This window comes from Oncorhynchus tshawytscha, linkage group LG05, assembly GCF_018296145.1.
Source record: "Oncorhynchus tshawytscha isolate Ot180627B linkage group LG05, Otsh_v2.0, whole genome shotgun sequence".
NCBI classification, from domain to species: Eukaryota; Metazoa; Chordata; class Actinopteri; order Salmoniformes; family Salmonidae; genus Oncorhynchus; species Oncorhynchus tshawytscha.
Genome location: NC_056433.1, coordinates 42,357,146 through 42,382,755, shown reverse-complemented (window position 1 = coordinate 42,382,755; position 25,610 = coordinate 42,357,146). Strand labels below are relative to the sequence as shown.

The 25,610-nt window shown below is 42.7% G+C and overlaps 1 protein-coding gene across 7 annotated transcripts in view; it reads right to left on the bottom strand.

Moving 5' to 3' along the window:
• LOC112236743 (calmodulin-regulated spectrin-associated protein 2) overlaps positions 1–25,610 on the bottom strand; it is an 81,614-nt gene that overhangs the window by 17,503 nt on the left and 38,501 nt on the right. For 4 of the 7 annotated variants that reach the window (XM_024405346.1, XM_024405349.1, XM_024405347.1 and 1 more), the window contains exons 3-7: positions 18,420–18,584; positions 17,004–17,084; positions 5,746–5,778; positions 5,062–5,203; positions 4,344–4,483 (exon numbers count right to left, since the gene is read on the bottom strand). In XM_024405346.1, coding sequence (XP_024261114.1) covers positions 4,344–4,483; positions 5,062–5,203; positions 5,746–5,778; positions 17,004–17,084; positions 18,420–18,584 — 561 coding nt within the window. The remainder of the gene's footprint in view (positions 1–4,343; positions 4,484–5,061; positions 5,204–5,745; positions 5,779–17,003; positions 17,085–18,419; positions 18,585–25,610) is intronic. The other 3 variants (XM_024405348.1, XM_024405351.1, XM_024405352.1) reach the window with 1 other exon arrangement.

Below are 25,610 nucleotides of genomic sequence, written 5' to 3'. Positions count from 1 at the left end.
AAATCAGCCAAGACCTCAGAAAAAAAATTGGAGACCTGCACAAGTCTGGTTCATCCTTGGGAACAATTTCCAAATGCCTGAAGATACTACGTTCATCTGTACAAACAATATTACACAAGTATAAATACCATGGGACCACATAGCCGTCATACCGCTCAGGAAGGAGACGCATTCTGTCTCCTAGAGATGAACGTACTTCGGTGTGAAAAGTGTAAATCAATCCCAGAACAACAGCAAAGGACCTTGTGAAGATGCTGGAGGAAACAGGTACAAAAATATCTATATCCACAGTCAAACGAGTCCTATATTGGCATAACCTGAAATGCTGCTCAGCAAGGAAGAAGCCACTGCTCCAAAACCGCCATAAAACAGCCAGACTACGGTTTGCAACTGCACATGGGCACAAAGATTGTACTTTTGGAGAAATGTCCTCTGGTCTGATGAAACAAAAACAGAACTGTTTGGCCATAATGACCATCGTTATGTTTGGAGGAAAAAGGGGGAGGCTTGCAAGCCGAAGAACACCATCCCAACCATGAAGCATGGGGGTGGCAGCATCATGTTGTAGGGGTGCTTTGCTGCAGGAGGGTCTGGTGCACTTTAAAAAATAGATGGCATCATTTAGAACAATTATGTGGATATATTGAAGCAACATCTTGGTCGCAAATGGGTCTTCCAAATGGACAATGACCCCAAGGATAGTTCCAAAGTTGTGGCAAAATGGCTTAAGGACAACAAAGTCAAGGTATTGGAGTGGCCATCACAAAACCCTCACAGACCACAATCCTATAGAAAATGTGTGCAGAACTGAAAAAGCGTGTGCAAGCAAGGAGGCCTAGAAACCTGACTCACCAGCTCTGTCAGGAGGAATGGGCCAAAATTCACCCAACTTATTGTGGGAAGCTTGTGGAAGCCTACCTGAAACATTTGACCCAAGTTAAACAATTTTAAAGGCAATGCTACCAAATACTGAGCCACTGGGAATGTGATGAAAGAAATACAAGCTGAAATAAATACTTCTCTCTACTATTATTCTGACATTTCACATTCCCAAAATAAAGTAGTGATCCTAACACCTAAAACAGGGAATTTTTACTCTGATTAAATGTCAGGAATTGTGAAAAACTGAGTTTAAATGTATTTGGCTAAGGTGTATGTAAACTTCCGACTTCAACTGTATGTGTGTGAGTGTGTTAGTGTGTGTGTGAGTGTGTCTCTTCAGCAATATTTACCCTCAGTTGTTTAACAGTATGTCAAGACAGCAGAAGCAGCTAACTAGAGGTGACTCCCCAAAGTGACTACACTGCATTTAAAATAATTGGTACCGTGAGCAGTTTTTGGTCATGCAGAGCATAGCTCCCCGAGTTAGCATGTGTCCATATCAGACCACAGCCAATAATCTCTGCAATCCAAACAAACTGTGATGCAAAACCAGAGCACAGGAATCATCTTTGCTCATATTCCAGGGTGTTATGTCATAACAGGCATAACATTTTAATGTTTTTATCTGTCATGACAGATTATACAGTAGCCAAAACACTGACAAACAACCATCCAGCCGGAACACTGACAAACACAATTATCCAAAGTCAAACTCTGTAGCAACTGAACTACAGTAAATTATCATAATAACTATGATCAATAAAATGTAAACCAAGTTCAATCATTCAAAACAACACATAGCTACATCTCAACAGAATCTCCACCACAGCCATCGTTAATCCTAGAACTCCATCTATATAACATACAGTATAGCAAACAATCACAACAACCATTTTTATAGCCTGGTTGCAAATCTGGTAATGTTGTTTTGCCAACCCCTGTCTCACCAACACCAGATTGCAAGACAGCACAAACTGATCTGGTACCAGGCTACAATTTCCATTGCAGTGAGCTACAGTAGCCTACCTCCTCTAGGTCAATTCAGCTGCAGCATGAGTGGGGTCCTCCCAGTCCCAGTCTGATAGAGAAACGATAGATAAAAGAGAAAGAGAAATGGTCTCCCCTAGCCCAGATAGCAAAAGCTTGTCTGCTCCCTCCAGATGTCTGTCTACCTGCTTCATCTCACATTCGATCGTGAGCGTTATCTCTCCTAACACCACTGCCAGTCAAACATCCATTCTGTTCTGCCCCTGATTTTCTACTGATCTCCAACTCACAACACCGCAACCCTGTCGCCTGATATTACCCCGCCCAGTTGCCAGATTGTCAGATTTGACTGTAACTTACTGTTCTCTGGTGGGTTGCCAGGTTTGGAGATTGCAGCGTGTCACTCCATGTCTGAGATGAGAGCTGATTGGTGCTGAGTGCAAACAAATCTGACGCTAAAGCGTTGGAATGGATAATCTGTTTAGTAGGGACCACACTGGCAACCCCACCCCTCTCAGTGGGTGCCCACACACAGGCTACCATGGGCTATGATGTCATTAATCACTTTACATTAGCCAAAGGGCTGATTAGACCAGAGACCTGTGCGTCTGAGGCCATATGCATAGTCTCAGGTCCCCCATGTCCATAAATGATAAGATTTCTCTCTCTCTCTCTCTGTGTCTCTCTCTGTGTCTCCCTCACTGTGTCTTTCTCTCCATCTTTAAATTATTATAAAAGTAAGAGGTTTGGGCTGAGTGAGTGGATGATTTTGTGGTCAAGCTGAACAGAAATAGCAACTAGAAGCTCAAACCCCTAAGAAGAGGTTCAAATGAAGTGCACAGAGACTATCTATAATATATATGGCTTTTGTCAGTGGCTAGTATACAGGTTGTTGTGAAATATAATTATGAGAAGGGACAAGCCTCTCAGACTACAGCAATTTGACTGGAACACTCGTGGGTACACTCAATATGGCGGCCGGTCCACCTATCACAGAACATTGACTTGAATGGGAATGTAATTCTAATAATTATATTTCTACTGTGGCTAGCATAAACTCAATGTCAGTGTCATGATAGATGCAGTAGGACTGATTTTCCTCTTCAGCCCCAGGGCTCTGTTTTACCTGACCCGCAGCCTGAATCATCTCCTTCCTAAGCCTTCTGTGAAGTGACTTATTCAGAATCTGCCAGTGTGTCTGGGGTTGCTTAAAGGACCACGTCAGACACAGCTGATTCCAACTCACTAGTATTCCCCCCTCCCCTTGTGAACTGTGTGCTTTAATAGCTACTAGCAACACTTCCCCACTGAAACGACCAGCACAACTGACAGCTGGGTAGACGCCAATACTCAACACCCAGACAGGGCCAGTGGTACACTGTTGTTTGCAGCACACAAACACACAAACTCAGCCCCGACTCACCTTTTCTCCACTATGACACTTTTCTACCACAAACACTCGCATTAACATCTGCTAACCATGTGTATGTGACAAATAAAATTTGATTTGATTTGATTTGATTTATCAGTTTTCAGTACAGTACTTGTGAAACCATTAATGTACAAGAATAGAGAAAATGGGGAATGCAGAGATGTTTGTTTCCCACCGGTTTCTATGACTGTCCTAAAACATTGGCAACAACACACGTGACCAACACCCACTATTCACAGCCTGGGAGCCAAGACAAAGACACAAGCCAAGTGTTATGTGTCCATCCTTCCTGCACATAGATACAATACATACCGATATAATAGCTTCCAGTGAAAAATGGAGAGAGAGAGAGAACGAGAGAGCGAGGAGCGTAGAAGAGAGAGATGAGAGAAAGGTATATAATGAGAGGAAAGAAGGAGAGAGGAGAGAGGAAAGCGAGAGAAATAGGGAAGGCAATACAGACAAAAGAGAGAGGGACAGACATAGCAGAGACACATCTCGCACAGACAAACCAGATCTGTGGTTTGTGAGGACAGAGAGTTTACAGAATCCATTTCAGACAGATCCCATTTTCCACCAGGCTTTCTCCAGCTGTATTACATAATATGAATATACACGAATCACCAACTCTGGCAAAGCTGCACACACTGTAGCTGCCAAGCCTTATGCCTAGTTTTACCCATTGTCCCATTGCTCTTGGACTATCTTCCTTCCAAATGTATTATTTTCTTTGCAAAATCTCCTGAAACTTTTGCTGCCCTTTAAAAATCAACAATTCAAACCGAGTTGGCTGAACTCTGTGTGCAGTAACACCTTTTCCACACTACTGAGCTGAGCCAAGCCATGCTGAGCTGTACTGCGCTGGCGTGGTTACACATGCAGTCTAGTTGCTGGAACGGTGCGGGAAAGGACCATGTGAAAACAAAATATCCAAGCCAACACTACGGTATAGACACAATAGTGTGAAAAGGGAATACATTTGTACCTCAGAGATTCTTTCAAAACACACTTCAAAAGCCATAACTTTGCCTTGTGGACTTACTTTGACTGAAGAGGAGGCGTAGACCATGTCCTCCAGACTGAAGTGGCAGCAGCGGTTGAGGTGCTTCTGACAGAACTCCTGCACCAGCTGCAGGTTGTACAGGCTGTCCACCAGTGACATGCTCTCCTTAAGGCAGATATCTGACAGGGACAGGCCACATGGACACATAATTGGCTAAGTTGGTTAAAGGGGGTCTGAGAGACGAGTGATGCACAAATCTCTTGGAAGTGAATCAGAAAGTTAATATCCTTTAGGAGTAAGGCTTCTGGAGGTATTTGTAAGGTATTTGTCCCTTCTTTGTATGGGATTGACCAATCAGGGATGAGAATACTGGATGTTTTCCAGAAGGTAATCAAGCCGTTTTGATGTGAAAACAGAATCTTATGGAGTGCCTTTAAATCAATCATCACTCTGAATTTGGGGTACTGAGCCTTGTGTGTGTGTCCACATGAGATCCCATCCACTTCATCAGTGGATTGATGGTTGATGAGATTAAGGGTGAGTTGAGACTTGATGTTCATCACTAATGGATGGCTCACTCACTCCTCCTGGAACATGAAAGGCTAGCCAGGGGAGAGCCCTTAACACCTTCAGGCTAAGTGATTGAATAACTCAGACAGCTATAGGCCTCTCAAAAAGGTAATGTGTTGATAGGGAACCACAGACACCCCCCATCCCCACGGTCAGAATACAGTTTAGTGCTGTCTAGTTAGTGTACCTTCCAGTTTGACTAGCTGTGGGCAGTAGAAGTGCAGCAAAGTGGCCAGGGCGCAGCCGTCAGTGGTGTCCTTCAACAGGTTGTCCACAGGGGGGATCCAGGGCACCTGCTGTGCCACCGCCTGCTCCTTCCTGTAGCGAGCCTGGAGCACCACAGGGAAGACAGACAGACCGACAATGGGTCTGGGCATGGAGATAGATGGTGCAAGGGAGATTCATACACACATGGACAGACAAAGAAATACACTGGCAGAGGCGGACATGTGGGAATGCAGATTTCCATATCGATGGAGTGCATCTCTCATTGGAGTTGAAGAAGGATGATATTGTATCATACAGGGACTAACGACACACAAACCATGGGACTACTTAATCGGACCTCAAAACATGACAATGTAATATCGACTTCATAATAGAGAACATCACCATGCATCAATCAGATGTTCAGTTACCTCCAAGTAACACAAATGATCATTTAATGAAATCAAATTCAGGGAAACGGAGTTAACTGCACAAAAAAGCAACACCAATAACTGCAATCACATGCTGACGTCCACTTGTGGAATGATGACATTTACTACGGCGACAGTCACCATGGAGACACTATGGAGATGGCGGTGAGAGACATTTCACTATGGAAATGGACAGATGGAAGAGGAACATATAAGCTGGTCATCTGACTTACAGGCACTAGTTTCATGTACCATTTGGTCGGAGACTTCAGGAGCAAGACAGAGAGAGAGAGAGAGAGAGAGAGAGAGAGAGAGAGAGAGAGAGAGAGAGAGAGAGAAGGAAATACAGAGACACATAGGAGAGAGTGGAGATCGAGCGATACATGGACAGAGGGGCATAGAGAGAGAGAGAGAAACAAACAAACAGACAAGAAAAGATGAATAATCCAGTCAGCATTGGACTTTGGGTATTTTTTTGCCATGCTGGCTAAAATGTCAGAGGATTCTCTCATGTCAAACAGACATCTTTCCTTGAGACAGCTAGTAGAGTACACCCGCAGCAGCAACCAGGGGGATTTGAACCAGGGGGATTTGTCATGAAGCCTAAATTGTGACTGTTCTCCTAGTTGAAGAAAAACAAACAATGTTTGTGTATTTGTACTGCGTTTGCGTGCTTGCAGTCTGTTTGCCTGAAATGGTGCTGAAATTGCTTTGTGCTGCCTTCAGTGACACTGGCCTTTTTTGTGTCTGTTTCCAAAGGTTTGAGACAAGTATTACAGTACATTGGCAATAAGTGTTGACTGAGTTTGTGTCAAGTCTGACATGACTTGTTTCTCACACACTTTCAAGGCTACATCAAAGACGCGTTTTGTAAGAATCACTCCTATTGGGTGGCAAAGGCTTTCTTAAACACCAACCGTCAATGGTAGCAAAACAACTAACCTACAGTACATTTTGAATGTTGCAGTTCCAGGTTGATGAAAAGGTCAGATTCTTGCAGTCCCGGCTGATTGAATAGCACTGTTCTTTGAATACTAATGTGAGTCATTCATAGACTGACCTCAAAGGGTCACAATAAGAGATATGTGCCATACTTCGTGAAGTGGACGATTAGAAGGTATAATCTCATTCACAGGCAATCTATTGATCACGCTGATCTTTCATAGTGTTGGCTGGAGAATTTATTCAACCACACTACATCCAAGCCGAGGTCTTGAAAAGTCTTTGGTTTGGCCGTGTTACTTGTGAAACACTAACCAGTGTTTAGGTTTCAAACAATTTAGCTACATTTTATGTTTTTTTTAACAAAGTATACAGAGATCCTTAAGGTTTAGCAAGAACAACTTCTGGTGTCTGAGTGAGTCCAGACAGTGAGAGTAGGATTGCAGCGACACATAGTGGCAGAGCATGAGGACTAGCGATAACTTAGTACACCTTTATTCAAAGAGATACAGTTCAAATGGATCAAACCCACAATTGCTGAAATCATAATAACGGCTAGTAGGCATTACTTCACCTCTCCAGGCACAAATGGCCCATAACATACTGCTACCCTTAATTGACACAGCAGAATAAACACAAGCTGAACATTTGGCAGGGGGAGACTAGGGAGTGTGTGTGGGAAGGGGGGTTGGTGGTGGTTATGGAGTGCCAGTAGTCATGTCCCAGCAATGACCCAGGTTGTGGGACTATGGCAGGAAAGGCTATAGGGCCGGGCTATGTCAGGGCTATGTCAGGGCTAAACCACAGCTAAAAGACAGGGCAGGGCCTCCTGGGTGGCGCAGTGGTTAAGGGCGCTGTACTGCAGCACCAGCTGTGCCACCAGAGACTCTGGGTTCGTGCCCAGGCTCTGTCGCAACCGGCTGCGACCGGGAGGTCCGTGGGGCGACGCACAATTGGCCTAGCGTTGTCTGGGTTAGGGAGGGTTTGGCCGGTAGGGATACCTTCAACCTTTGTCTCTCCCGAGCCCGTATGGGAGTTGTAGCAATGAGACAAGATAGTAGCTACTAACAATTGGATACCATGGAATTGGGGAGAAAAAGGGGTAAAATTCAACAAAAAAAAGACAGGGCAGCCACGACCACCACTAAAACCCCCTAAAGAGCGCTTAGGCTTAGCCCCAATCCCAACCATCCACCACCACATCAATCAACTCGCTGTCCTGACAGTGTTCTCCCTCTATGACAAATCACATCCTCTCCAACCAGACATGTTCAATTCATCCCCGCACAGATTTGCAACTTAAAAGGGATTACTTCTCTTAGTTCTATTTTTAAAAAAAATGTTTTACTTCTCTGCCCTGCCATTGCCTTTGACTCCACATTGACCACAAGTGTTTATTGTGTTTCGCAGCGTACTGTGCTGCAGCTTAAAATAAACCCTGGGTCGCCCCACTCAGCTCTTCTTTGTTCCGATGACTGCAGCACATCTGTCCGTGGAGGGTACGCGTCCCTCAACGAAGTCAGCGACTCAAAGAGCGTGACCGATTTAGGAGGTGTCTGGAGCTAGCATCCAGGTCAGAGTGCCGGGGGGAGGCGGAGAGGGAGAGGGAGCTGGAGAGAGAGAATGTGTGTATTTTTACTGAATGCGGGCCTTTTAACTGAAGAATTTGTTTGCTTCATATGATTGTGTTTTGCGTTTCGTGTTTTGTATTTGCTTTTCATGTATTGTGTAATTGATGTGTATATAGATACAGTATGTATTGTGTAATTGATTTGCATATAGATACAGTATGTATTGTGTAATTGATGTGTATATAGATACCGTATGTATTGTGTAATTGATGTGTATATAGATACCGTATGTATTGTGTAATTGATGTGTATATAGATACATTATGTATTGTGTAATTGATGTGTATATAGATACAGTATTGTTTTGTGTAATTATGTGTATATAGACACAGTATGCATTGTGTAATTGTTGTTTTTTGATGTGTTCATGCAGGGATCATCTGCGAAAGAGACAGTGGTCTCAGCATGACTCCCTGCTTAAATAAAGGTTAAATAAAAAATATATATATTTAGCAGACATTACAAGTCCAGCACAGCTCACTGTGCCCTTGTATGCCATCGCTAGCCTGTGATGCCTCATATACAATAGCTGCTTAACAAGTGGTATACAGAAGATAGCCCTATTTGGTAGAAGATCAAGTCCATATTATAACAGCTCAAATAAGCAAAGAAAAAATTACAGTCCATCATTACTGTAAGACATGAAGGTCAGTCAATACAGAAAATTTCAAGAACTTTGAAAGTTTCTTCAAGTGTAGTTGCAAAAACCATCAAGCGCTATGATGAAACTGGCTCTCAAGAGGACTGCCACAGGAAAGGAAGACCCAGAGTTACCTCTGCTGCAGAGGATAAGTTCATTAGAGTTACCAGCCTCAGAAATTGCAGCCCATATAAAAGCTTCACAGAGTTCAAGTAACAGACACCTCTCAACATCAACTGTGTGAATGGTCGAAATGCTGCAAAGAAATCACTACCAAAGGACACCAATAATAATAAGAAACTTGCTTGGGCCAAGAAACTTGCTTGGGCCAGACCTTTGGTCTGAAGAGTCGAAATTTGAGACTTTTGGTTCAAACCGCCATGTCTTTGTGAGACGCAGAGTAGGATTCCAGGTGAAGCTGGTTGAGAGAATGCCAAGAGTGTGCAAAGCTGTCATCAAAGCAAAGGGTGGCTACTTTGAAGAATCTAAAATAGAACATATATTTAGATTTCTTTAACACTTTTTTGGTTACTACATGATTCCATATGTGTTTTTTCATAGTTTTGATGACTTCACTATTATTCTACAATGTAGAAAATAGGAAAAAATAAAGAAAAACCTTGAATAAGCAGGTGTGTCCAAACTTTTGACTGGTACTGTGCATGTGCCAGTACAATGTCATAGTAACATGGTTACAGTAACAACTATTGAGAAACTTGTTAGGCAACTTGACTTGTAATAAGTGAAGGGTCAGGGAATCAGACAGGCCTATAACCAGACTCAGAGGTGCTTTTCATGAAGATAGAGGGGTTAAAGTGAGTCATCTACAGTGCTGCAGTCATGTTCACATACATTATATATACCAATGTATGTGGAATCCATTCAAATGAGTGGATTCGGCTATTTTAGCCACATGCGTTGCTGACAGGTGAATAAAATTGAGCACACAGCCATGCAATCTCCATATACAAACATTGGCAGTAGAATGGCCTTACTGAAGAGCTCAGTGACTTTCAACGTGGCACCATCATAGGATGCCACCTTTCCAACAAGTCAGTTCGTCAGATTTCTGCCCTGCTAGAGCTGCCCCGGTCAACTGTAAGTGCTGTAATTGTGAAGTGGAAATGTCTAGGAGCAACAACGGCTCAGCCGCGAAGTGGTAGGCCACACAAGCTCACAGAACGGGGTCGCCGAGTGCTGTAGCACGTAGCCCGTAAAAACTGTCTCTTCCTTGGTTGCAACACTCACTACTGAGTTACAAAATGCCTCTGGAAGCAACGTCGGCACAAGAACTGTTCATCTGGAAATTCATGAAATGGGTTTCCATGGCCGAGCTGCAGCACACATGTGCTTTGCCAAGCGTCGGCTGGAGTGGTGTAAAGCTCGCCACAATTGGACTCTGGAACAGTGAACATGCATGGAATCACACTTCACCATCTGGCAGTCCAACGGACTAATCTGGGTTTGGCAGATGCCAGGAGAATGCTACCTGTCCCGATGCATAGTGCCAAATGTAAAGTTTGGTGGAGAAGGAATTAACGGTCTGGGGCTGTTTTTCATGGTTCGGGCTAGGCCCCTTAGTTCCAGTGAAGGGAAATTTTAACAGCATACAATGACATTCTAGACAATTCTGTGCTTCCAACTTTGTGGCAACATTTTGGGGAAGGCCCTTTCCTGCTTCAGCATGTCAATGCCCGTTTGCACTGGTTTGACCCTCCTTTGGCAGCAATAACTTCAACCAAACGTTTTCTGTAGTTGCGGATCAGACCTGCACAACGGTCAGGAAGAATTTTGGACCATTCCTCTTCACAAAACTGTTTCAGTTCAGCAATATTCTTGGGATGTCTGGTGTGAACTGCTCTCTTGAGGTCATGCCACAGCATCTCAATTGGGTTGAGTTCAGGACTCTGACTGGGCCTCTCCAGAAGGCGTATTTTCTTCTGTTGAAGCCATTCTGTTGTTGATTTACTTCTGTGTTTTGGGTCGTTGTCCTGTTGCATTACCCAACTTCTGTGGGGCTTCAATTGGCGGACAGATAGCCTTACATTCTCCTGCAAAATGTCTTGATAAACGTGGGAATTCATTTTTCCATCAATGATAGCAAGCTGTCCAGGCCCAGAGGCAGTAAAGCAGCCCCAAACCATTATGCTCCCTCCACCATACTTTACAGTTGGGATGAGGTTTTGATGTTGGTGTGCTATGCCTTTTTTCTCCACACATAGTGTTGTGTGTTCCATCCAAACAACTCAACTTTAGTTTAATCTGTCCACAGACTATTTTGACAGTAGCGCTGTGGAACATCCAGGTGCTCTTTTTGAATACTTCAGACGTGCAGCAATGTTTTTTTTTGACAGCAGTGGCTTCTTTCGTGGTGTCCTCCCTTGAACACCATTCTTGTTTAGTGTTTTACGTATCGTAGACTCGTCAACAGAGATGTTAGCATGTTCCAGAGATTTCTGTAAGTCTTTAGCTGACACTCTAGGATTCTTCTTAACCTCATTGAGCATTCTGTGCTGTGCTCTTGCAGTCATCTTTGCAGGACGGCCACTCCTAGGGAGAGTAGCAACAGTGCTGAACTTTCTCCATTTATAGACAATTTGTCTTACCGTGGATTGATGAACATCAAGGCTTTTAGAGGTAATTTTGTAACCTTTTCCAGCTTTATGCAAGTCAACAATTCTCAATCTTAGGTCTTCTGAGATCTGTTTTGATCGAGGCATGGTTCACATCAGGCAATGCTTATTGTGAATAGCAAACAAAAATTTTGTGAGTGTTTTTTATAGGGCAAGGCAGCTCTAACCAGCATCTCAAATATCGTTTCATTGATTGTTCTCCAGGTTAGATGACTCCTGACTCCAATTAGCTTTTGGAGAAGTCATTAGCCTAGGGGTTCACAAACATTTTCCAATCTACACTATAAATGTTTAAATTATGTTATTAGTTTAAGCACAGTATGTTTGTCTATTGTTGTGACTTAGACGAAGATCAAATCAAATTTGATGACCAATTTATGCAGAAATACGGGAAATTCCAAAGGGTTCACATACTTTTCCTTGCCACTGTAGATCTGGTAAAACACATTACTTCTCATACTCTGAGATGTATGTTTTGTTGTATATTGTCCCTGCCAAACACACACAAACAGCCAGGTGTCTAGCCTATCAGGCAGCACTTCGTGCAAGGTCTCTGCAGGCACATACACCTCTGTTCTGGGATGGGACATCTGCCTTGCCGCAGTGGCATTGCCTCATGGGAACTATCCAAGATTTTCTCAAGGCTCCCTTATAGACGTACCTTCTCTCCAGGTTCACTAAAGGTGTTGTGTCACAATTACCACACAATCTGTGCCCTCCTCTGGATGGGAGGCCCAGCCAAAGTATGAAAAGAAAGACTACTATATGTTCGCAACAATTTAATGGGTAAGCCAACATTTCGGCACACTGTGCCTTCTTCAGGCTTTCTTAAGGTCCAGCCACGGTAAAAGGATGGCGTGTTTAGATGGGAAAGCAAAGAAGACTCAGGACGGGATGGGGGAGATGAGAGGAGGGGGAGAGAACAGAATGGGAGAGGAGGTAAATAAGGAGAGGAAAAAAGGAGTAGAAGACAGAAGAGAAGTAGAGAAGAGGAGAGAGGAGGGCAACAGAGCGGAGAGAATGACATCTCTCTCTCTCTCTCTCTCTATTGTCACTTTTGCTGTGTCAGAGGCCATGTTCCCATGTCAACCCTGCTGCTCGGCAGACCATAATACTGAACCAGCCTGCCTGTGATGACAGAGAATGATTAAGCTGGTACAACAGACACGCAAACAACAGCCTGTCATAAGGCATTAGAGTCTGCATGTAGCGAGACGCAACAACTCCTATATAGGTAGCCAGTTTAGTTTCTGATCTGTGTGACCCCAGACTAAATGACAGTTGTCTTTGTAATTAGCATTGAAACTACTTGACTGTGTGGGGTGTGAAGAAAGTAGGAGAGAAAGTACAGTAGCTGTTTGTGCCAATGGCATGACAATTAACATCTGCCTGTACTGGGTCTGAAGTTCAAATGTATGCAGATGATACAGTGATATATGTGCATGCAAAGAGCAAACAACAAGCTGTACAAGAACTCACTACTGTAATGGTCCAGGGTACAAAGTGGCTCAGTGACTCATGTTTGCATCTCAATGTGAAGAAAAAAACTGTCTGCATGTTCTAAACAAAGAGGGCAACTGATGCTACTGAGCCAGATGTCTATGTGTCAGGGGAGGAGCTGACACATACCTTGGCATCATACGTAATTCCAACCTCTCTTTTAAAAAGCAGGTGAAAAAGGCAGCAGAACCACAAGGTCTGCCATGAGAGGTGACAGTATAGTTCCCTTAAGGAAAAGCACCTTTAGTCAATCTGCTTTCTCCGTGAGAGCTTCCCATGCCTGGAACACACTGCCATCAGATACACAGAACTGCACCACCTATCGCACCTTCACAAAAAAACGTTAAAGGCCAATCAGACTTGTGAACATAATTCCTAGCTGTGTATTGTCGCTTTCCATGTTGTTTGTAGCTTGCGAGGTGTGGAAACACGTTGTTTCTTTTATGTATTTTGTTTTGTTGCTCTTTTTGTTCTGTCTGCATGCTACGTGTTGCTTGTCCTATGTTGCTCTGTATGTGTATTGTTATTGTAATTGTTTTTAATAACCCGCCCAGGGACTACGGTTGAAAATTAGCCGGCTGGCTAAAACCGGCACTTTTACCGAAACGTTGATTAATGTGCACTTTCCCTATAAAAAATTAAAAATAAACTCAAAGATAGGATTTAGCAGGACCGCACAAACAGATCTGGGATCAGGCTGAGAAAGGGAATTGCACAGAAATATTATGTTGTTCATGTTGAATGCTGCTATGTAACATACAGTATTAACATTGAGGCATAAAAATGGAGAGATATACACTGAGTATTCAAAACATTAAGAACACCTGCTATTTTCATAACATAGAATGACCAGGTGAATCCAGGTTAAAGCTATGATCCCTTATTGATGTCACTTGTTAAATCCACTTCAGTTGGTGTAGGTGAAGGGGAGGAGACAGGTTAAGAAGGCCTTTTATGCCTTGAGACAATTGAGACATGGATTGTGCATGTGTGCCATTCAGAGGGTCAATGGGTAAGACAAAATATTTAAGTGCCTTGAAATCGGATACCACCTGGAGCTCCTCCCCTGTGTATCAAGAATGATCCACCACCCAAAGGAAATCTAGCCAACTTGACACAACTGGGGGAAGCATTGGAGTCAACATGGGCCAGCATCCCTGTGGAACGCTTTCGACACATTGTAGAGTCCATGCTCCGACGAATTGAGGCTGTTCTGAGGGCAAAAGGGGGGATGCATCTCAAAATTAGGAAGGTGTTCCTAATGTTTGGTATACTCAGTGTATAAGTGACAGCAGAGGTTGAACCAATGACGTGTATAAACCCTGGATTGCTGATGCTATGTAATGGCCAAGAGAGGCTTTGAAGCCACCAGCTGCCATATTGATACTCCCCAGAAGTGTATTGTATGTTTTATTTAACTAGGCAAGTCAGCTATGAACAAATTCTTATTTTACAATGACGGCTTACCCCGGTCAAACCCTCCCCAAACCCAGACAGTGCTGGGCCAATTGAGCACTGCCCTATGGAACTCCCGATCACGGCCAGTTGTGATACAGCTGGGGATCAAACCAGGGTCTGTAGTGACGCCTCTAGCACTGAGATGCAGTGCCTTAGACCACTGTGCCACTCTGTAGCCTTTAAAATGGAAGGTGCAGTCCTCCTTAGAAATTCGTGGAATTCTACAGTATTACAATAAAAAGGACAAAATTGGAAAATTACATTGTAGTGGGGATAGTAACATTAGTACTCTCTAAAATAATACTTTAAGGAATATGTTTTTATATTATTTTTAGATCACATACTATAATTTAAAGTATGCATCAAGGTGCCTGTAATAGAACATACTTGGCAAAAACAAAATGTAGACATTAATAAATGCATTTTTATAGCTTGCAAAATATTTCTTTACAATGGAGGAGTACCAAAATGGCTCAGCGGTGCATTCAATACAGCGCCCCTGTCAGTCATCCTGGGTTTATACACATCATTGGATTGAACTTTAATTTAATAATTTTCAATTTGTATTAAGAAATTGAATTTGAATTCAAAAGTTTTAAATTGGCATTACACATGATGAATTACTAAATTCATACATGCAGTCACGTGCACAGATAGAGCCCTAGGGGTGCTGGAGTATCTGTCCTTTTGCCCTCCTATGGAAAAAGTGTCCTTTTGATCAGTGCTATTTTTTAAACTAATGAACCCCTCCCCGCCCTACTGCCCCCGGGAGCCGGCAGTGCATTGCTGCCAGAGCCGCCGGAAAACGTGTGGCGAGAAAGCATTTGCCCCAGTACTTTTCAATCCACTTTCAAAGCAGCAGCAGAAACAACGGGGCCAGTTACTTCTCAGTGCAATTTTGCGTTCTAGTTCAACATTTACCTGCTCTGTCGCAGTCTACCATTGAAAACTTTTGAAGACTAGACGCAGAAAAGTATTATTTGTATTTGAGTGAAGTATTATTTGTATTTGAGTAATATGATTTCCTGAAAATTCTGAAACATTATCTACTCAGATGTTTTTTTTTAACTACACTTACAGTGGCAGCCTACAATGCAATGCAATGCAAAAGAGTAATATGATTGGCCATTCAAGAAAAGGTTGAAGACCTCTGATCTAAAGGAAATAGCAATGGTGAACTTGATCAAATGTCTGGAGGTGTTTGCAGAATGTTTTCTTTTGCAGTGACAGTTGCTGTATCTGACCGTTTCGGGAATAGACAAAAACAGTTTCAAATTGTGGAAGACATGTATACTAATAGTTTCAATTCAAGAAACCCGAACCTAAATATGCTGTACTGCCTGCAAATTCTGAAACATTGTCTACTCACTTCAAAGCAAAAGATCAACTGTCATTTCACCTGTTAAATTCTACTGTAGCGTACAGTGCATTCGGAAAGTATTCAGACCCTTTGACTTTTTCACATTTTGTTAAGTTAGTCATTCTAAAATGGATCAAATTGTGTTTTCCCCCCTCATGTACACACAATACCCCATAAGGACAAAGCGAAAAACATGTTTTTGAACGAAAAAGATTTGTACATTTATAAAAATTTAAAAAAATGAAATATCACATTTGCATAAGTATTCAGTCCCTTTGCTATGAGACTTGAAAATGAAATCAGGCGCATCCTGAGATGCATCAGGCGCATTGAGCTCAGGTGCATCCTAAGGTTGAGCTCAGGTGCATCCTAAGGTTGAGCTCAGGTGCATCCTAGGGTTGAGCTCAGGTGCATCCTAAGGTTGAGCTCAGATGCATCCTAAGGTTGAGCTCAGATGCATCCTAAGGTTGAGCTCAGATGCATCCTAAGGTTGAGCTCAGGTGCATCCTAAGGTTCAGCTCAGGTGCATCCTAAGGTTGAGCTCAGGTGCATCCTAAGGTTGAGCTCAGGTGCATCCTAAGGTTGAGCTCAGGTGCATTCTCAGGTTGAGCTCAGGTGCATCCTAAGGTTGAGCTGAGGTGCATCCTAAGGTTGAGCTCAGGTGCATCCTAAGGTTGAGCTGAGGTGCATCCTAAGGTTGAGCTCAGGTGCATCCTAAGGTTGAGCTGAGGTGCATCCTAAGGTATATCAGGTGCACTGAGCTCAGGTGCATCCTCAAATTGAGCTCAGGTGCATCCTGTGAATCCTGGTGAACGCTATGATCCCTTATTGATGTCACTTGTTAAATCCACTGCAATCAGTGTAGATGAAGGGGAGGAGACAGGTTAAATAATTATTTTTAAGCCTTGAGACAATTGAGACATGGATTGTGTATGTGTGGCATTCAGTCATGTTCATTTTTGATATGTTTTGGGGCATATTTTTAGTACATACCGTTTATAAACGAGGCCCCGGCAGTGGTTCTAGTAAAGTTGTTGTTCTTTTTAAATCCCTTTCATCTGTGGTTCTAGCTTGTTTAACCTTTTTTTGTGCAGAAAATGAAGGCCTATGTTTGAAAAAAATCACTTTGAGCACCAGCCCCATCAAATGTTCTGTGCACAGCACTGCATGCATTGAATTTGAAACAAGTGCTTATTTAATTGTAAGACCAGGTCATTTGAATGTAGAAGGCGCTTCTGAAAGCAGAATCATAAGAGAGAGTGGAGTGGGTAGGGGGAAGGAAGAAGACATAAGAAGACAAGAGAAAAGAGGAGAGGGAGGTACTCACCTCTGGCTTGCCAACTGGCTCAACACTCTGCATCTCTCTCCTCAGCTCCTGAGAGATGATATCTTTCAGATACTCATTTACCTGGTTAACAAAGGACAGAGAGAGAGAGAGAGAGAGAGAGAGAGAGAGAGAGAGAGAGAGAGAGAGCAGGATTCATTACAAACGGCAACAGGGAGAGTGTATGTCGCAAGATAAAGATAAACCTAATCAGTTATCCAATGTTCTCATAATGTAACATCTATCTTGTAAATTGGAGGGGTCGTCCACCTTAGACTGTATAAAATCAAATTTTACAACATAATGTATGTCAACCCATTTTTTTCCTTCCTTACTGCCATGTGAAATAACAATATGATTTAAGAAATCTTTACAAAAACACAGTCCCTTCAAAACATTTTGAGCCTTCCAGCAATTTCCTTGATTTGAGTATTGGAGTTCATTGTTTCCTGGAGACTCCCACAGTTTGTCAACATCTGCAGAGTACACCACATGGTTCCCCCGAAAGGTTCCATGACAACACCAGTATGTATATTTGACGTTTGGGTGTGTGTTGTGTCATGTGTTTGTGTGTCTATATGTATACTGTATGTCTGTGTACAGGTGTGTAGAGGTGCCTGTGTGCATCTGTAAAATGGATAGCATTCATGACTGTGTATTTTAGTGTACGAGTCTCCAGCAGGCCAGAGCTGGCAGCCCCCAAGTGTTCCCAGCAGTGGAATGTAAACAACAGCCTGTACTGGGCCATAATGATGAGGAGGTGGAGTGTCTCCCTTGACTGGTTCAGCAGCACTCACTAAGCCTGCGTCCCAAATGGCACGCTATTCCCTATTTAGTGCGCTAATTTTTGCCCAGGGTCCATAGGGCTCTGGCCTGAAAATAATACCTATACGTTCCATTTGGGACAAAGACTAACACCCCCCTACTACTGTCACACTGCAGAGGCAGCTGCATAGGGACGGGCCCAGGGCAAGACCGCCTCCTCACAGGACAACATGCGCAGGCGGTCCCAATTCACTCCCTAGGTCTTCTCTGTTGTATTTGTTTATACAGGAAAAAATATTCCAAGTATACAGTTACTAATAATATTTTCGAATTTTCGAAAACTTGAACCCTTCTCAGTAGACCTACTGATTTTCAGTGGATTTCCTGTCCTACATAGGGGAAAGAGAGAGCAGAGTAATAAGAACCAGTGCTGCACAGATTGGCTTAGCTAAGCTCAGTTCGGCTCCGTAGTGGGAAAAGAGAACAAATGTATGGTGTCCAGCTGGTCTAGACTGTAAATGGCCCTACTTGTGTGTGTGTGTGTGTGTGTGTGTGTGTGTGTGTGTGTGTGTGTGTGTGTGTGTGTGTGTGTGTGTGTGTGTGTGTGTGTGTGTGTGTGTGTGTGTGTGCATTAAATGCCATGCAAATATCTACCTTGTTGATCCAGCTGGTCATGGCGTCCTCTGTGTCGTATGGGGTGTCGGCATCTTCGTCGTTGTGGGAAGAGTACTGGAGGACGCACGCCACCATCTTCTCCAAGCTCACAGTCTCCACCGTGTACGCAATCATTAGTGTGTCGATCACCGCCAGGTGGGCGCTCTGAAAGGGGACACAATAAACAGAAATTGAGCTCATTATGTACCGTGGAGTCATGGACCTCCTTCTAATATGGTTATGTAGCTTCCTTATTCCCTCTGCACTTGTCAAATTGGCTAACTGTTACCATGGCCCTAGACTTTTTTTGGGGGGGCCAGGCACAGAAACACAAAGCAGCAAGGTAAAACCTACACAAAGCATCAGTGTAAAACCCCAATTACCAGTGTGAAACCCCATATTGGAAAAACCCTATAAGAGTTTGGAATATAGTGGAATCTACAGAAGACCAGGTCTATCAGAAGGGCGTGGCCATCTATTGCCATCTTGATAAGACCTATCCAGATCTATCCAATCTACGAGGGGGCACAACAAGGATAGAGGGAAGGGAGTAGGTTATGGGAATGGAATTGAACCATGGAGTGCTATTCCTCCTCCACATATTGCCTGGCAGATCTGTCTCCAGTTGGCCGCTCCCCAGTGGCTGCTGCCCTGGAAACAGTTGGGTCCGTCCCTCGTTGAGCGACCCAATTAAATTTGTGTTCACGCACACTGACAGGGAGAGAGAGAGGGGCCTACACCAAGCCTGCAGCCTGAGTCAGGAGTTTAGAGTGTGTCTCTGTCTCAACCACAGACTGAAATAGAACAGTAATATAATGTACCTCTAAGGTCTCAACATCCCACTATATAATATTAATATCATCATTCCTATTCATATTGGTTCTAGGAAATATAGGATGCTGGTGACACGTTTAGAGTGCATAATAAAGCTGTTGAAGACTTAAAGAAAGATGAACTACTATAATAAACACAAATTAAGAGGCACTACTTGCCCTGAGACATGGCTGTGTAGACTCATTAGAAGCCATATGCTGCCATGTTTTAGGGCAATGGCTACAGCAGGAGAATGTGGCGTATAGTACCCCGTCCCTACAGGCACTCCAAATGTCCGTTCAGCTCAAGGGCTTGACTGGCTCTGATTATAGCCATGTGCAGAGGCCTTCAGTGGAGTACAAACCCGTCAGAAACACACACACGCTAAAAGCAGAAGCCGCCCACGCCAAGCCAACAATGGATTCCCCAATGAATACACAGAGGCAATATGAAAAGTGACTCACCCCCTCCCCCTCCCCGTCATACTGGTGTCCATGTGTAAGGCTCTGGCTAAAAGTAGTGTACGTTCGGACTCTGTCATACAAGAGCAGTATCCTGAAAGCCCTATAATGACAAAGACACTGGCTACCCTGCAATTATGTTATTTTAAGTCCCTCTGCACTGTAGCCAGGTCATGGTAGCGTGCTAGGAATATGGGACCAAATACAACACTTTTGACAAATGTATTTTCAGAATCTTTAGGGGTGAGACATGTCAATAATTTTGACCCCTACCTTTTTGAGAATATTTTGTATTACTTGTTTTTTTTAAATCTCTTTCTCTGAGCAAATTTTCCTCTTTTTTTTTGCACAAAATATAGCTCAGTACACAGTCATTATTTCTCATCTTTATGAAGTGTCAATATTTTTAAACCCCTCTGTATACTATCTGGGATGATGCATTACACCATGTGGAAGCCAAATGAAACCACTCAGCGGCAAAGAGACTTGAGTCATGGGTTAGGATTGTGTTCATTAGGCACCAAATAGAAGAAAACAGACTGAAACAGGGAGGGGCTACTTGAATTTGTCCAATAAGAAACACTCATTTTTGTTTCCCATTGCAAAACATTTTCCGTTGTGTGCCCTAATGGAGATGTGGCATACTCAATTCGGCTTCATTTCATGTTGAAAAAGTTTCTGTATAATGTATACCAGTGAATTTCCATATAAGGCCTAAATAGGGTTTGGAATAGTGGGGTAGGATTAGTCTGAGCCATATAGATTACGATTGAATCTAAACTGTTGGCTATGTAATCCCATTTTTCAGCAGCCATATGAAACAATGTTTAAGGTGAGTTTTGGGGGTTGGGTTACCTTATCCCATATCTATGATTAAGGGCAAATCCTGCTAACGCTAGCATTTCAATAAACTAACCTGCAAGCATTTCTGTACGGAATCAGCACATGCTAACGCTAGTAGCCTTGCGGTAGGCTAGCCTGCGCTCGCATCTGTAGCAGTTTGTTACTGACTGTGACACCCAGTGAGTGTACTGGCTAGCTATATAATTACACACCACTCCAACCTAGCAAACCAAACACCATTGGAGGACTTTAACCCCAACAGCATTTAATAACATACCGTGAAGACACTTTGCAATGCCCTCAATTTAGCCATCTAAACAGAAGGGCAACAACACTCTACTCTTCACACACACCCCTCATTACCGAAGAGAGCACAGCGCAGTGAGAAATGAATCTGGCATGTCAAAACAAATTAACATCCCAGACCGGCCTCATCTGGAAAGGCCAAAGGAGCAATGTCATTTTTCAAAGGGCTTTTTCCCTTTGGTGCATCCAGTGGAAGGATATTGATTTTGATCTGCTTTGTCCCCTGCTGCTGAGACAAAATGACAACAATAAAGATCTTATTATGTTGTAGAGAGTGTCTGGGATTGCTTGGGGGAATGTTGCTATCCGGTATGACTGGGATCATAAAAACACCTGCGGTACTACCAAGGGTGGTATTACTATGTGTGCATCCAAAATGGGACCCTATTCCCTATAGTGCACTCCTTTCCACTTAAAAGTAGTGCAATATATAGGGGGGTAAGGTGCTATTTCAGACAGTGTCTATGACTCTTGTCCATTGAGATCAAGGGCAAGATTGTTTGAGTGACAGCCGAGCTGTTTACCTATGCTTTTAAGTGTTTACTTGGTAATACTGACACGTCACTACGAGCGTTACTGTTATGTGGACCTGTGACCCACAAGTCTCCTTGATCAAAGCAGCTATGAAAACTGATATACAGTATATCCGGTAGTGATCTCATAGTAGGCTACATAAACCTATCTATCGTATTAAACAAACATAATGGAAAGCATATTGGGTCGTTCCACTTGATTTCAATCACTTTTTGACCTCACCCCTTTTGATTTAAACAAAACTTTCGATACATATTTGCCAATGGTAGATCTGGTCAGAAAGTGACTTTTTTGACCTGAGTGCTATAACATTTAGGAGATAGAAGTGCTCAAAGTTGCCCCGTTTCGCATACCCCACCATACCATGAGACATCCATGTCTTCATCACTAGAAAATAAAAAAGGTTGAGTTTAATATAATTTAAAAGCTACAAACAGGGTTGTCAAACCATTTTGTGTCTCAATCCACCGCATCCGCTTGTGTCGGTGGCCGAGCTACAAAATGTTTGTAGCGTCCGAATGGTTTGGCCTACGAACTTTTACACTCTATGGGAAGGGGAGACTCTCTGTTTTACTCTACGACCCTCACAAGTAATACAGGATTGATCTGAAGTCGGGTATGCTGATGTGCCAACTTCTGTCTATAGCTTCAGAATCGCAGTGTGTGTCACGGGACTCATCTGAACGTAGCCCATACAAACTAATGGAAGTATGGAGTTAGTTTTGTGCCGACAAAAATAAAGGGTTAAATATGTGTCCAAAAAACTAAAATATTTCCTGAGCTGTCTTATATCTCCTAAACATAGGACAGACACTTTACAACCTTATTCTTTTTAAATGTTATTTATGAATGTGTTATTCAATGATTTTCTGAGCTATAGTAGTAAAGGCCAAATTCAATATTTTATCAATATCATTTTTTTGATACCCAAAGGGGTCCTAAAATTCTAAATAAAATAGCTAAATGATCCATGGTATGACTATCTTAAAATAATTCCAGATGTTAGCTTAGCACTACCCCAATTTTGGAGGTATTAAGGCCCGCAACAAACTAAAATTGCAGTGGAAAATGAATGTTTCTTATTCGACCAAGTCTAGATTTTACATCCAAGATTCAGTCCGTTTTTCCATTGTTTGGTGTCTACTGAACATGACCCAGATGTGTACTTTTCTGCAGAGCTGTTTGTCTTCCAAATGGCTAATTTGGAAGGTATTGAAAGCAATGTAGACAACCCTCTATTGAAATCAGCTTAAACTGAGCACAAATGAGGGACACATATGTACAGTCTCAGTCTCTTATGTAATCTGGGTGATACACAACAATGTTTAATTGTTTGATCAAACATTTGTTGCGTAAGAGGCTTGACCTGATTGTAACCTCCATTGGGAGAGCTGTACCTGCTTGTGGAACATTAAGCTAGGGCCTTACACATCAAGCACTGACTGGCTCTCAAAGCACACTGTACCAGGATGAGGAGACAGTATCACAGTATGTACTGTACATAATATTGTCATTTAGCAAACACTTTATCTATGGTGCTTGCGGTGTTGCAAGCACCATGCTCCAACCAGAGCCAAATATATATATATATATATATATATATTGGCTTCAACCACATTGTGCCGGTGCTTTCCAAACAGCGGGTAGCAGCCAGTCCCCCTTGAGCTGCTCCTAAACACTGAGTGGTTACTTACTAGAAACATGGTTCAGTCTATTTTGGGACTCACCAGGAAATGTTAAAGTTTAGGCAAAAAAGTTTGGGCATCCTATGCAATGCGTGCAGAAAGCTGGCACTGACACTAAAACAGATCTATAATGCAGTGTGGGGATTCAATATTAACAACCAAAACGGATATAATATTGAAATAAGGACTGGTTTTAGAGCAGTCAAAAAATGACTTGTCAATGTCCAAAGGCTCTCTCTCTGCCCGACGGGTTTCTAAAAATGGAATCCTTCCCATTCCAGGTAACCGTGGCAATAGCCTCACGCCATCTCGACTCGACACAGAATAGCACTCAACGTTGGATGTCTGCAGGACATCAGTATGGTTGGAAAAAGCTGTGCTATAGAAGGGGTTGTTTGTTTAGCAACTTAACCGATGAGTGTGCAATTATGGGGCAAAACAGACAGGGTTGGCTTAGACTGCTGACATCGTGAACTATGTCTAATGTTTATTGAAAACATAAAAATTTATTTGCACAATGAGCACTTGTTGTCTCTCAAATACATTGCTACAGTTGTTGGTTAGCTACAGCTACTATATTTGAGCCATATTAGCATAGACGTGACATCAGTAAAAACACCTCAAAATGAGACATGGTATGAAGAACAAGATAAAACTAGCTGAAACAAGCCACATATGATTCCCCACGTCAGCTTCTTGTCATCGTATCTAGCTATCTGGACATCCAGAATCACAACAACAGTCGGCCTTCTGCCCCATTGAAGCGCGCGCATTGGTTTTGTGATGTTGTCAACTAACTAGTGGAAGAGGTTCGAACTGCTCAATACAATTTTATTTATAAATATATAGAGGAAAACAATATTATTCAATACAGCATCCCAATAATGAACTGTGAGAATCAAGAGTCTCACGAGTGGCAATACACTTCCCATAGAAGAGATTATAAAGAGCACTGAACATCAATTTAATTTTGGAAGAATTCCACCACTGGGCATCCAAACTCTTTGTAGTATATAGATCTCTTTCGCTCTCTTTTTCCCTTTGAAATAGATGGAATGGATCCTTTGAGAGAGTGCCCAGATGCAGGCAGACACACATACTTGTGTACACACACACACACACACGCACTCTGCAGGAAATAGGCCCACTGTAAGAGACAGGAGAAGACCAGCGGGCAGGATTGTTCCTTTCTAGTGTATACGAGTAGACAAGGCCTTCAGTGAGGGTTTTATAACCATTTGGGTAACATGGTTCATCTGTGCATCTCAAGAACACATTTGCCTACTGAGCTAAAGCCTATCAGCTTTGGGAACCAACATCACACAAGAATAGTTGACCAAACATCCTAAATTACAGTTGGAAGGTCCACAGTGCCAAAGTGAACCGAAAGGAGAACAGTGTGTGTTATCTAAAAGCATGCTGTTCAACGAATCCCAACCTTTTCATGTCCATCCTTTGTAATAAGATACATTTGAGGAAATCTTCCCTGATCTAGCAAAAATCCTCTACTCTGATTTCAATAGAGTGACGTGAAAATTAGATTTTTCCATAATCTCCTGGTTAGGTACTACAACCAGCTTAGCCTACTGCGGTATTACTATGAATCAAACAAAAGCTTTAACAATGAAAGACTATAGTTCTCTCTAGTTACCAACAGATCATAAAGGAAGAAATTGTCAGATACTACATTACAGTAACATGATGTTAGCTACTGGAATTCTGTCTTTGAAATTCCAGGTAATTATGCATTTTACCACTTCCTTCTTCAGCATGAGGATTTTTAGAGAGAGACAGTTAGGTATATCAAACAGCTACTATCAGGGTTGACAGCACAAGTCAAGTTCCATTCCGGTCTTGGTGCCACACTACAACCAAACCTTCATCTCCGGTGCCATACTCTTTATGTTATCTGGCTCTGAAACCTGGGCATTGTTCGTTAGCCATAAATGGAAATCTTGAAAAAGACAGGTTCTATTGAACAAGTTCAGGTATCCATGCTTCCCACTTGAAAACGTTTCCTTCCATTTGGTGTTTATTGTGACAAAAAAAGACTCCTTTCACTCAGGGGTGACGCCACGGCAGGGCCTGGCAGGACATTGGCCCTGACAGTTTTAATCCAGGCCCAGCCAATCAGCTATAGAAGCGACAGGTGCACTTGGTTTCTCTGCAATGTAGGCGAAGTGTTCCCATTTTTAACCATTTTATTTGTCTGAAGATACAAACTAAGCCTACTCGGCGGGCCCTGAGTGCTAAATCATGTACGCTTGTAGGCATACCACTGGTCAATATGATAGCTAGATCACCGTGTCTAAAGCAGCTTCCACAAGCCTACAGCAAAGTTGATACTGTCTGTAGACAGTATCATGGTTTTGAAATTGGAAGATTTCAAAACCATGCCTAGAGAGTAGTCATTAAAAAGTCCATGCAACTTCTTATGTGACTTGTTCAGTGGCGATTTTAACATGTAAATCTTGGTGGGGTAAAACATTTATAAAAATTAGATGCATGCCTGCAACGCCACTACACAACGCAACACAACAGAATACATT